A 14,529-nucleotide genomic window follows, 5' to 3' on the forward strand; every position below is an offset into this window, starting at 1 on the left:
TGTTTTTATCAGAACGGCTCTGTGAATTGACTGGTGTAGTTCTTCAGATCTGTGTCTGAGTGTTGTTAAAAGCTCAATAGTTGAACACAATACTGGAACTTTAGAATTCACAATCATTTGCTTTTGAAGAAATCTGATTTCCCATTATCATAATGATGAGAAATGTATGATGATGATAATTATGAAAACGTAAGTATTTTGTGAAATATCGATACGTGCTTATTTTATATTTGGAGCATTGCGCTAGAAAACTGCTGTCAATGTCACAGCTCTAGAGATAGGTATATTTGAGCTAAACTTTTGTGCCCTTTTAACGTACTGCAGTTGCTGACTAAAGCTTTTACATTAAGCAGGTTGCAGACAAGATCTTAAACATGTGCAAGGAATAGAGAAGATACTTCATTGTTGCAGAATGTGGACTGTGTGTGCTATCTTCTACATCATTTACTGGATTGTAAATACAATGGCAGATTCCAGATAATGTCTTGAGAGGCTGTGTTTTATGGTTTTGAAATTTATACAGAGTATAGTTAAACATAATGTGCACCACTAGTGTGAAGTGATCTGACACCTGATTTTAACAACAGCAACCTATTCCTCAGCCTTGTTTTGCTTTTACTGGTCCTTCTGCCCTTGCTAGACGACTAATAGCATGCACTTTGTACCTAATATTAGGCACTCAGATTTTACCACAATGAAAAAAAAATGCACAACACTTAGCATATGAGTATCTCATGGACCACTATTTCCTGTTAAACATACTATGGAGTAGTTTTTTTAAGTATATGACTTTGTATCCATTCTTTTTTGTCATTAAATATTTTTGTTGTACTGTATTTCTCTCATAATCGATTCTTACATCTCTTTCTTGTGTTCAAACAGGCACATTGCTGCTGTTTTGATGGCTTCTTGTCCGTGACTTTTCTCAGTTTGTTCCTGCTTCATTTTCCTGCTGTCTCATTCCACTGAAACTGTCCTGAGAAAAAGCACATCAGGGTATTTTTTCCACTTTAAATCAGATGATCTTTTCTTTGTGCTGATCTTCCTAAATCTTTTTGCTGTCATCAGCAGCACACTTTTTTTTTTCCCGAAGACCCATTTTCTTCTAATTTGCAGTTCACTCTTCTTCCCAAGGGTCTGTTCTCTTTCATGCTATTTTTTATGGTTATTGGTAGATTTTTCTCCTCTCTCTCTTGATATTTATCAAGTACCTAATGATGTGCCTGGAGTCTTTCCACTCCTTCACTTTCCACTCCATCGCCTTTGGCCAATCTCATCTGTTCTTCTTGTATATCATTGTATATCATCTCTTCCAGCTCAGATCTCTTCTAGTCTTGTGAACAATCTTCTGCATTATTATACTGAAATGGTTAGAAACCAATTTCTTCTTTCTTCTTAAAACCTCTTCTCAATCTCACTCTTTGTAATATATTTCTGGCACTTGAATTCAGAGTCACGTTGTTATCTCTGATTCCTCTCTCCTCAGAATCAGGATTTTGACTGTCGTTTCTTATTTCCCCATGTTTTTATACTCATTTATCCTTGCTGCTATTCCAAAGTCTGGCTTAAATCCCTTCTCCTCTGGTCTGCTCTAACTTCTGTTTTGTAGCCCTTTAGAGCTTCTAAAAGCTGAATCAATTTGTATTTTCAGGCTCTCTTTGTGCATATCGTAAGCAGAGGCTCCACGGGTCATCCTATGGCAAGTTCAAAATCCCAGGATCGCTTTGAAGCTGCAGCACGGCGCTGCCCTGCCTGCCCCTCACCCCTTGAACTGTTTATCCCTTCTTCTTGCTTTTATACATCTCTTATTTCCATCTCCCTCTCTTAACTTCCTGCCTTATTCTGTTCCAGTCAATTGAAATAACAATTTGTCTATATGGCAAATGTATTCATTTTCTAGTTTTCTTCAAACTCACCTTTATTCAAAAATACCCTTTCATTCACATTCACATTTTGCTTATGTGACTTAACACTGGGAGCCTTTCATTCTGAAGAGAATATAGCACTGCTCCGTTTCTTCTTGATGTAAACCTTCACTACATTTCCAGTGCAGGAATATTTAAACATTTTGGCTTGATTCTTTAACAAGGCTGGAAAGGGCGTGAGGAGGCAGACGTAGCACCAGCTCTAGCAGCCCATGAGCCTGATGCATGGAGGCTGGTGTGGCACCGAGTGGTTAGCAGAGTAGCCCTAATTAAAACACCAGATTGGAATGACAGACACTGGTCTTCACCACACGAAAAATTACTTTTCCCTGAGGATTTTGGGAGAGTGTCCTACAGCTGTTTTCAATATAAGTTGCAAGTGACCTGTGTGCTGTTAGTATATCTTAATAAATTCAAGTATCTTTTTACTAGCTTTATCACTTAATCCTCCATTTTGCTCCTCTCAGAAGCACCGATGTCCTCGACTGATGGCATTGTGTAACTTCTCGTATTTGAAAGCTGATCTTACGTTTTTCTGTGGTATTGATAAATTGCTTATTATCACTTCCTAGTTCCTTGCTCAGCTAAAACTCATGGACTACAGCTTGCTGGTTGGAATTCATGATGTTGAAAGAGCTGAACAAGAAGAAGTAGAGTGTGAAGAGAACGATGGAGAAGACGAAGGTGAAAGTGATGGGACCCACCCTATTGGAACTCCTCCGGACAGCCCAGGAAATACGCTGAACAGCTCGTTGCCTTTGGCTCCAGGGGAGTTTGATCCAGCTATTGATGTTTATGGAATAAAATCCCATGAAAGTAAGCAGTAATAAACATTTGGATGTTAAGATATTTTGATTCTTGCACCAGAATCCTAACATCTCACAACCACGTAAAAGCAAAGTTACGTTGCACAATATAAATTCACTCTGTAGGAGAGGAAATTGATAGCTGTTTGGTGTAAGCAAACATCAAACTTTTTCACCAAGCTGTTTGGCGAAAGCAGAAGACATCTGTAATGCTCAGCTTTGGTACTGAACGTATTTCTTAGATATTGTGATGTGTGGGGATGCAGTCAAGTAGTTCACCTACTGCACAATCAACCCATATACTGGCTTACCTGTTCAGACACTGCAGTTCTCAGCAGCTGTTCAAGACAGGAAAGTTGTTTATTTTTTCATCAGCATTTAATAAATACGTGTTCTTATTTATAAATAAAGTATGTATGTTCTTCTTGACTCAGAAGCACTACCTTTCATAAAAAAACTTAGTTTTTCCCTACTTGTTTACATAACTATGAAGGAACTTGAAATCCACATTAAGTGAGCAATAATTCCTATTTCTGTATGCTGGTGTTTTATTTTGCACTCATTTGGGGGGGGGGTTGACTCATGTTCGAGTGCAGTTAAAGTCTCAATTAAGAACATCTTGGGCCTGTGGTCTTTATAAAACTGTGATTCTGACTGACATTAACCTGCCTGAGCTGCTGACTGATCTTTACCAAGTCTCCTTTGTTAGAAGGAGGACTCATGACTAAGATGTCTCAAAAGTCATTCTTACTGTCACGTACTTGCCCTTTGCAGATGCACCTAGGAAGGAAATATACTTTATGGCCATTATTGACATTCTTACTCATTATGATGCAAAAAAGAAAGCTGCTCATGCTGCAAAAACGGTAAAGCATGGGGTAAGTATCTGTTGTTATATTTTTTGTCTGGTACCATTTATAGTTCTGCATTTTTGTTGTTTAGTACACAGTCTAGGAGATCTGTGGAAAGGGGAAATTGTTTATTCCTGGTTTCATAAGTAATACAAAAGTACAGAGTAACTGCTACACATCACATACTACAAGTAAAAGTCCCATTTCAGCTGTACACATATTTCTTACCAATAATGAAGACTAATGAGATGCTGCCTATTTAGGACTTTGTACTATATTTGTGTGATGCACCTTATTATTGCAATCAAAGCTGTTCACCAGGCACTTGTAGTAGTATACAGTTCTGTGAAAGCTGTTGTGAATCTTATTCTAGATGCAGTTCCCTAGTGATGGTTTCATTATTGGGTATAGCCTGCTGAAAGTTAATTCCTCAGCATATAATGTGGCTCACTTTACAAGGTTTCATTAAAAATATATATTTAAAATATATTTTAAAAAGTCCACTTTGCAAAATTAAGTATAAAATGTACATATCAAATACTTGGATACTATTCAATGAAGGCTCCTGTTTGACTACCATTAATTTATTTTTGACTGAAATTGCTGTCCAGCAGCAGACACCAAAGAATCGTGGTGAAGCAGCCCAGTCTTACAGAATTAAGATTGGTATCTTCCATTATCACCATATAGTGATTTAATGTTCAAATTTCATAAACTCTTTAAAAAGAACTTTATCATCTATGAGGCCAAAGCCCCTCTGTCTAAGTATCTAAGGATCAGGGCACTGTGGGGGGGTTTAACCAAAGAGTTCAGAGCTTTTCAGTTTCCAGCAGAAGGTGATTTAGAACACTTAGCAATAAGCCCTGGACAGGCTTGCAGAAGGTGTTTTTTGTCTCTCCAAAACAATGTGTTCATTAATCTCTGTGCTCTCAAAGCAGATGAAAGTTGACACGGACCATTATCTGGCAATTACTAATTAACGTTGAATGTAGCAGACTTAAAAAATCATGCTTCTGGCTTAAATAAGGGATAAAGTAATATTGTAAATAGCAGCTATGATCGTGGAAGCTGACTGTGATTAGAACTTACTACAGAACATTACTTTCGTGTAAACATTTTGTTTCTTTCACTGTCTACATCCTCAGCCACCTGACACTGAAGTTTGTTCAGTAATTGCATGCATGCATTTTTTCCCTTTTGTGAAATGAGGAACTATAAATATAAAGGACTAATGACTAATATAAATGACTAATTCTCTGAAAATGTCCAATAAAAAATACGAATGAAACTATGACCTCATTGAAGTAGCAATTGTACAGCTTCTTCAGGGAGTGCAGGTTTAGATTAATATATGTTAAAAAAAAAAAAAAAGTTACTTGTTGTTAGCATGTATTCCAAAGCAGGTAAATTAGTATTCAGATAGCAATACACATTAAGCAAGTAGTGACACACCAGATCTGACTACAGTAGTTCAGTCTTCTCACCATGAAGACACCGCTGCTCAAGAGACCAGAATCTGTGGATAACGTGGTTAAATGAGTGTGGTAGATATTATGCAGGAGACTGAAGTACAGTGAAAATAAAGAGGAGCAAAGAATGCTATTCAGAAATGGAAGGTGGATATTGTAGGGTTATGGTGGTGAGCACCAACCACCATACTAGCGTCCCTGTCCTGGCATGGAGCCTGGAGAGCATCCTTAAGATTCTGCTTGCCGGGGTTATTAGATTTTGTATGTGTAGTACCTGGTCCTGAGACTGCAAATGAAGTGCGTTAAGTAACACTGTCCGTGACAAAGCATCAAATGAAACACTTGTTCTTCCTTCTTTCCTCTTCCCTCCCAATTCTCCCCGTAGGCTGGTGCAGAAATTTCAACCGTTAATCCTGAACAGTATTCAAAGCGCTTCTTGGACTTTATTGCTAACATCTTGACGTAACCTATCATGTTACATGGGACAGACACAAGACCTGGGGACAACAGCAGTGGCTACAAGTGTACGGAAAAAAGGAACTCAGAGAAGTGCTCATCTTGCAGAAAGCAACCCCTTTGTTTACATCTGCTGGCAAAGATGACTGAAGTGGGGTGGAATACTCGCTTTAACAGCTGCCTGATATTCCCAGCATAGTTCTAGCTATTTCTGACTCTTTTGTGTGTGCAAAAAAAAAAATAATAATAATAATTAAATTAAATAAATAGAACAGCTTACTCAGAGTGCACTGTGACAGTCATACTCTGATGCTACCAGCTGAAACGGAATAAATGAGCAAAGAGGTGTGGGGTGGGGGTGGGGAAGAGTAAATGCATGTTAAATCTACAATATTGATATCAAATTGTAAACTGTGGATCAGTTTATTTTTTGAACTAAAAGATACATGACAGTATTCATGATGATGATGATAATAATAAAAACCTTACTGCGAATGTTACACTTACACCATGCACACTGGCACTCCTTAAAAAACAGCTGCAACAGTAAGCCCTTGGTGCCGGAGGCTTTTCCCATCAGGTTCACTGCAGTTGGATTTTTTCTTTTTTTTTTTTTCCTTTTTTTTTTCCCTCTGTCTCCCTTTTTTTTCCCTTTTTTTTTCAGCACATTGCATCAGGAAGTTCAGGCTTTCAGACACCTGAGAGCTGATGTCTCTTATCTTACGAAGAGCTAACATGTAATTCATGCTGTGTGTACATTTTTGCTACAGTAAACTTATGTTAAGGGAAAAACCTTGCTTCTTTTACTTGTTACCTGAAGTTTTCATTTGTTTTATATTCTTGCAATATAGGAACTAATAATGTTACAAGTGGAAAAAAGCTTATTTGAAGAAGCGCATAGTTTTGGGCAATAGTAGCTACATCTTTCACCCACGAGAGATGTGCATACTGATAGAAACTCCATTCTCTTGTAATTTAATGGGAATTTGAAGTTTAAATGCTTATGTTGTACTGTTTAAACAGTGGTATTTTATTATAGATTATCCCTCTAAAAAATAACCCTGAATTTTACTGTTTACATTATTAGGAAAGCAGGGATATTTCTGAATTTCAGACTTGTGTACAATATATGATTTTTGAGTTTACATGTAAAGTTATTTTGCAGTACAAATGAAGTAATGTTTGTCATCTTCCAAGGTGTAACGTGCAGTAGTGTACTAAAGTGAATGTTTCGCTCACTTCCGTGATAGACTCTTTTACAATAAAAAGAGAAAGGTTATTGCAGAGGGATTCTTCCCAAGGTCGTCTTTCGTCAACAAAATGGCCTGTCCTACCATCTACTCAAATTTGATTGTATAGTACGTTGCCTAAAACTGTGCTGATCATGTTTAACTTGTTTAAAATTTTTAAAACACGACATTGTATTTCTTCTCTTGTATTTTTCCCTGAAAGACTCCATGCTTGAAAGACAAATTTACATATGCTTAAAGTTTATCTACTTATACACTGTGCTAAAGCTGTGCCTTTGAAATTTCTTTATTGAAATTGTTAGATTTTATAGGCAATTTAAAAGAAGTCAAACCCTCCCCATCATCATTTCTAACTCAAATCAGGAGTGCCAGCATGCCTTCTCCATAACTAATGTCAGTGCTGTTAAGCCTGCAACTGTGCATAATGTATGTAGTGTTTTACTGCAGAGGAGCCTATACAATAGCAACCCATTACACTCTCTTCAGTGGCCAAAGGCAATACTATCCCTGTTGCTGTGTACTAATTTTATTCTCCTTTCCCCTACCTTTCCTTCAGGATTTTTTTTTTTTGTTACATTTGACTTAGTGATGTCTGCAGCACTGTAATGTATGTGTATACTTTTGTATTGTATGTATTTAAATAAGTTGGTACTGTGGCTTGGTATTTTTTTTGTTCTCTCCCTGTACACCCCGGTTGTCTACATTTATCACCCGTGTTTCATTTCCTGAAGTACGCTGCGGCTTCTTAAAGCGTGAGGCCACAGCGAGACCCTGAACTAAAAATGAGGTACACGTACTTTGAGTAAATATTTAATTGCGGCCAATTAGTGTACATTTTTAGACAATTTTAGAAATTTACAACAAAGCATTCTTTTTGTCTGTGTAGCAGTTTTGTCACTCATTATTGTTGATAAACTGTTTATTTGGACAGGGCAAAGAAGACTCATTATTGTATGTTAGTGCTTAGATTACACTCCAAACATGAGCAAGGCTTTATAAAATAAAGCACTCTGATGACTCACTAGGTAAATCTTCTGTTCTTGTGTTTCAACTACATTTCTGATCACTTACAGATGAACTTGGGATGTTAAAATGAGCGTGTAGACTATATCGTAAAGAAAACGTAAGAAGACACTTTAAACTTTTGCATTACATTTTACCTTGCTCCTTCCATGCTTACTTAAGTGGCTTGAAATGTTTAGCCTCTGCTTTTTTGTGTTTAGGCTGTGCTCCAGGAACAAATACAGAGGTTTGTGAGTGACGGTGCGATGCATTAAATCCTAGCATTGCTACAGAAAAAGGAAGATGGCCCACAACAGTTAATTGATATAAAGATTGGCAGAACTTTGCTAATGTGTGTAAGACCTTAAGCTAAACAAATTATTTAAAAAATACTTGGGAACAAGCCTGGATAATTCACAGGGAGGAAGGAGGGCTTTATGTCCGGGCATTTCAGGGCTTTGCTTGTCAGGGCTTCTGGCACATGACGCAGCCTGCACCGCACAGCCCAGGCAAATGGCAGAAAAGTGCCTTTTTTCTTTATCCTGACGGACTTTTAATTCTCTTAATGCATTTCTCATTTTTTACTTCTTTTTGGTTTATGGCACAGACGTAGCAAGACAATGTTTTCAGAAATACTTTTACCTATAAAATACACCTGACAGACTTAATGATAAAGCTGATGTTCCCCACAGGGAAGGCTGTTGAGGAGCTATTCTATTAAAAGCGGGTGAAGTGATAGGGAGGGGAGAGAATCTTCTTAATTACTCATTTAATGATGTCTCCAGTATTAATCTAAGCCTGCACATCACACAGCTGTTCTAGCTGTTTAGGCTTCAGTATGACCATGGTGCTCAAGGACTGCTGCGTGCGTTACTTGGATGTGCTAGAGGTGGATAGCAAGCTCCCAGGCCAGTTCCCTGTGTTTGTCACTTAAAAACCTGCAGTATCCTCTGACCGGGCTGCCACACTCCTGTGCTGGTTTTATAATATGGATGCTCATACAATAAAAGTTTCTAATATACAAACCCAGCACAGTGGGATAGAACGTGCTCCAGCCGTGCTCCAACAAACTGCTCAGCAGCTGAGGTGTTACTGCTTGTTTACAGCATGTCGAGCTCTCCTCTTTTTTTTTCCTAAGACTTCTGGACATGCTTAAATTTCACTTTGCAGTAAGCACATTTAAATTTTAAGCTAGCCCATCCTTTGAAGCGATGGTTCTTAGTGAGGAACTGCTCCTGTTGGTACAGCACTGTCCCCTTGCTGACACTCGGTTGTCTCCGTGTGGTTACAGAGCTGAGATTCACAAGGCTGCAGCTACCTGTGGCCATCCTGCCCATCCCATCCCAGCCTCCCAGCACACGGTCATCCCCCTCCTGCCTGGTCTGCATCACCAGGGGTGACTGATTGCTAATCTCTTCAGGGGAGGTTGCCACAGGGCAAGCAGTGTTTGACAGGGGCTGCTGGCTCCAGCAAGCAGTTGAAGGCCCTTGTCTTCAGGAAAGGTGTGCATATGACAACACATAGGAAGAGAATAGCTTTTCTGATGAAATGTTTTCTCTCTCACCTGAAGAAAACCTGAAAGCACTGATGATATTCAAGGTATGAGAGCCAACCGTCACGTTAATGCAGGGACTGCAGCAAAAGAGATGTTTAAATTAAAATTTCATGGAAACAATTTTTCTGGATAAACTATATAATGTAAACGTATAATCTGAACTTCCAGCTTACTCCCTTGTGCTTACATCTCCTTTCCCAGTGCAGTACAGGTTAGCAAGTACCGCAGCACAGGGAATCGTGTCATTCTGATGTTCTTGTGCTCCGTTACTCAGTGTCTGTTCTGTGTGTGCTGTCCCCTGCTTCTTGGTTTCTTTCAAACTTTCACACTTCTCACGTAATGGGAACAGAAACAAAAACAAAGCAGTTAACTTAGAGAAAAAATCTGCTTCACTCCTTCCTTTCCATCTTAATTTCTCTGTGCCAGCTGTTGTTTCAGGAAACCAGCACACCCCCTACAATGCGGTGCCGTAGCAAAGAGCAGGCGCTGCGCAGCTGCAGCAGTGCTGGCTCCGGGCTCGTGCGGCCAGTAATGGTAGGCTGCTGCACGAGGGATCAGAGATCCAGTGCCGTGCTACAAGGGAATGTGCATGGACGAGTGATAGAAAGAGCTTGAGAGCCGCAGCTTCAAGTGGTGAAGATGGTTTGTGTGAGATTAAGAATCACAATCTAACAGTAACCTTATTAAAAGCATTGGAAATTAGAACCGGCAAGGACTTGAAGAAAGAGTTATGGTCTGTCCCAGAGCAGTCCAGCTGCAGATAAACAATAGCAAGAAGTGGTTTAATCTTTACCAGTGAGGGCAGGTCCATGGCTTCCCTCTGCTAGCCTTTCCCAGGCCTCACTAGCTATAACATTAGATAGACTTCTTTCTAATATCTTTCCTGACTCTACATTACTACAATTTAAGCCCATTAATATTTGTTCTATCTACAGCAGGCCCTGAGAACAGTTTATTCTCTTCCTCTTTCAGTCTCTCTTAATACGATCCTGCCTTTATATACTGAACAATGCAAATATTAGCTTTGGCACATATTAAATTGAATATTTCCTTTCCTTATTTAACAAAATAATCAAAATAGTTTGAGCCAGACAGAATGACCTATTCCGTCTTAATGCCCAATTAAAAATAAATAAATAAATAAAATGGTGCTTCTCAATTGTCAGTCACATTTTATAAATAGATTTACAAATATGTATTTTGAGATTTTCCTAGTAATCCATGTACTGTCTAATCCCAAAACTGTGATGATTGCTGTTTGAACAGAACACAATCTCAAAAGGAGCACACAGATACTGCTTGGCTGTAGCTGTTGCTACAACTGCAATAAAATACCAACTACTTCCTTTTTTACCAAAGCAAATGATACCACGATCTTTGTTTTCCTAATGATATTCCCCATTCTCCAAGCTTCTAGTCTCACCTCTGTCAGTGATACGATATGAAATAATTATCTGGTCATAGATAATTAAGATATGAAAAATACTTCTTTGTGAGCTGGCATAAATTTACACTTGCCCAGTGCTCAGACTAATTTTTGGACATTTTAGTTATTGCCCAGTGTGCCTTGAGTTTATATAAAGGGTTCCTGCTTTGCTCCCAGTCAGCCTGATTAATTCATACTGGCTTGTTTGATGTAGCTGCGTGGTGTATCCTACTGGAGTAAATGGAGTTTGTGAAATCCTCATGTTCTGCAGCAGTTTGACAATGCCATACAGGACAGGGACGTGATTTAACTCATTGCCTGTCTCCATTCCCACTCTTTCCCCTTGCCTCTGCGTAAGTAGCCCAAGGCCAAAGCTCTTTACTTTCTTTTCCTTTTTATGTACTTTTAAGTGGATCCGTAAAAAACATTTCATTATAAGAGAATCTCAGACACTCTTCTGTCCCCAGCCTATTTGGCATACAAAACCCAACACAAGGGCCAGCTGCCTTCTGTGCTGACAGAAATTAAGTTTGCATTCCCCCAGCTGTGGATGAAAGGCTCGCGTTGGACTCTGGCTGGGGAAAAGTCCCGTGCCCCCCGAGATGCACCTGCTTAGCCCAACTGCTAGGGCTCAAGTGGTGCCTGAGGATCCTTTCTGCCCCAGTAGGTGTGACTAATTAGTGCCAGCCTTAACTAGGCACATGGTGCTCAGATGGACTTCACGCTCTGGGCCCGGCCCTGTCTTCCTTTGTACCCTGTAACCACGTAACAGCAACAAAATATTCCCTGCCTTGAGGGGTTTCTCTGAGTGTTGCCACTAATTTCAGCTGTCAGCCGTTTCAATAAACCAAACGCGTCTGTGGAAGCACTGCTTATTTGGATGGGATTTTCTTCTGACAGACCAGAAATATGCCCTCATGCCTGCTGATCTACCCCCTTCTTGACCCTCCATCAAGCATGCTCCCCACAGCCACGCTTTTTGGCCTCACTCGGAGGACCGAAGTGTCTGGCCTAAAGCAGGTGATGGGTTCCACAGGCACATTTTGGCAAGGTGGGGCTAATCTCTAAAGAAACGAGCTTTTCAGATTAGAAGATGGATGTGAAAGGATTGTCAGTCTCCTAAGGTCCACAATGAAGCATCCCATTCCTTCTCAGGCACTGGGATCCCCCTGACTGGCCTTCTTCTTGGGGAAGGGGCGTCAGCCACCTCACCAGGCCTCTAGATGCAACAACCGCCACTGCAGCGAGGGAGCAGGCCGCGGCTGGTGGCCGGGAAGTCACCCGACCTGGCCTCTATGTACCCGGGGCAAGCTCAGGCCTCCAACGTGTGGCTACTCTAGAAGATCAGAATACAAATGGTTTAAGCACAAAATGCTCCCCTGTGCTGGAGTCCCTGCACTCATGAACACCCAGAAAAGAGCCGCTCTCCCTTATGTTCTCATGATCGGGGCTCATTGTCCAAACCCTCTCCTTTAGCGCTCTAAATTACCTCTGAGCAACTGCAAGATTTATCAGCAAGAACACCAAGACAGCATTTGTTCGATTCCTGTCCAACAAGGCTCAAAAGAAGGAGGGGAAAAAGGTACAGAGCTAGTAATTAATAATCAGTAATCAAATCCCATCGCATACTAAAAATAAAAGAAGCTGTTTCAGCAAGGTGAGAGACAAAGCAAGTTGCACCCTAGTGAAGATGAGTGTTTGGTGCAAAAAGGTGGGAAACATTAAGCAAAGAGCCAACCACAGGTGCCCATAAGGTGAAAGCTGAAGATGCTCTTCAAACAGCCAAGCTTTGTTGCCATTACGTGCTTTAAAACCAAAACTATCAGTTCAAATTAATCCATGCTTTATGTGCAGCCAATGTGAGGAAAGCGGATGTCATAGGATGGCAGTAACGCAGGGAGTCAGGGAGTCCCTGCGCTCTGCAGAAGCTGTGACCAGGACAGGCACCCTGCCGAAAGCCCTGCCAAGAGAAAATTAAACTCACTGAGCCTCGTGAGCACCAGGGCACGTGCAACTCCTGCAAGGTAGCCACAGACCAACAAAATAAAGACGGGGGCTGTGCTCTAGAATAAAACCCTATGAGCAGCATCTGAGATGTCAGGGGGGAAAGTAGTGGTCACAAGAGACTTAACCTGCTATCACGTTTCCAAAAAAATGCATTCTCTCATTACATGGAGCAACTAAAGAAGAGGGTCTGCACACTTAGAGGACTTTTCAGCAAGTAGAAAAAGTAATTTCACAGCCAGGCATAACTGGAGGGCTACATTTCACAGCCTATCCCAAAAATGAAAGGTGGAAAACTTCAATGAGTTCAAAGAAACTGGCCAGGCATCTAATACAAAGACATTTCTGGATACTTTCTGCATGTTCAACCAAAGTATGGTTTCAAGTCTTTCATATGATACAGATATTAACATGAAGTCACAGCCAGGAAATTAATTCTGGATGTTAGCAAGCAAACTGTTTTTAATCTTAATTGTTCCTTTTCTGCTAAACAAAGTGGTTTTAAACAGACCTCCCATGTAGCTTAATTTTGTGTTTAAGCCAGCTGCTCGCAATAAGTGCTTTCGCCTATTCTTGCTTCTCCCACAACTTGTACTGTTACCTTTCCAAACCAATTCACAGCCCTGAGTGCACTGCTCTGGTCTTTAATCACTGTGGTAGTAGTTCTCACCTACTTCCCTTGCACTGACCACCCTATAGCCACAGCCGGGTTTTGCTTTAACTAACACCCTGTAGCCAAGATTTGCAGTGTTAAGAAGTAAGTTGTACTATTTCTAAAGCTGGAAGTCCATTCTGCCATGTACAAGCCCTTCCTTCAAGCTATTGTTTACTTTATAACACATTTGACACATCAAAAGAAATCCAAAGGCACTTGAAATATCTTCTAACTTACAACTGCCTTTAGTTAGAAATTAAAATTCGATCCAAAGCCCAGGAAAGGCTCCCTCTAAATACAATAGGTATTGAACCAGATTCTTCAAGCATAACATTTTCATCATCAGTAACTCACAGCAATTTGTCCTTGCTAAACTAGAAGGTGTTGCTGTTTTAACAATGCCGGCATAAACTCATATTTCCAGTTTCTCTTATTATGGATCCAGATACCTCATGGCGAAAGCACTGACATATTTCAATATCTATTTAGGATGCTTACTGAAGTGCAGCCTGCTTTGCACAGAATGAGTGCATCTTTTCTGGAGTTCCACAGCATAACTGCAGCTGCAAACCGAGAGTCAAAACTCACCAAAAGGTTTAATTGAGTATAACTATATTAAGTACAATCAGTTAGCAAGACAGATGTTTGGACAGACCTTCCCCTGAATGGTATCTTCAGTCCCATTTGTCTAATGCTCCCACAGTACTTAACAGCCAGCTCAAACATCCCTTGAACTGTAAAATAAATTCCCACAGACCAGATGAGAGCAGAACAAATCAGGCTCCAGCACACACATACAATATGTGCTAGATTTCCTATAGCATAATTAGTACCATACAGCTTCTCTATGCAACAGGATAACTCTTTATCCTAACCGAGGGCAAGGAAAGCGAGTTCATACAATCTGTGATAGACCTTCTCAATTCCAGAAGAAAGAGGCTTAAATATGTAATTTAAAACATAAGCACGAGCATTTCAACTTTGAATTGACTGAAGCAGTGTAGTAAGAGGATGCACTTCAGCTTGGCTTGCTCCAAAACCTTCAATGAGGAGAAAGATAGAGCAGAAGCTTGGTTTAGAGCCAGACACAAAAGCTTTCATGAAATCAAAACATGGGAAGCATAATTCTT

General features: G+C 40.1%; 1 protein-coding gene across 3 annotated transcripts in view; it reads left to right on the top strand.

Annotated features, from left to right (window-relative positions):
- Positions 1–7,781, top strand: part of PIP4K2A (phosphatidylinositol-5-phosphate 4-kinase type 2 alpha) — a 109,063-nt gene extending 101,282 nt beyond the window's left edge. For all 3 annotated transcript variants that reach the window (XM_066991614.1, XM_066991615.1, XM_066991613.1), the window contains 3 exons: positions 2,498–2,741; positions 3,506–3,609; positions 5,437–7,781. In XM_066991614.1, coding sequence (XP_066847715.1) covers positions 2,498–2,741; positions 3,506–3,609; positions 5,437–5,517 — 429 coding nt within the window. In that variant the 3' untranslated portion in view covers positions 5,518–7,781. The remainder of the gene's footprint in view (positions 1–2,497; positions 2,742–3,505; positions 3,610–5,436) is intronic.
- The last annotated feature ends 6,748 nt before the right edge of the window (positions 7,782–14,529 follow it).

This window comes from Anser cygnoides, chromosome 2, assembly GCF_040182565.1.
Source record: "Anser cygnoides isolate HZ-2024a breed goose chromosome 2, Taihu_goose_T2T_genome, whole genome shotgun sequence".
NCBI lineage: Eukaryota > Metazoa > Chordata > Aves > Anseriformes > Anatidae > Anser > Anser cygnoides.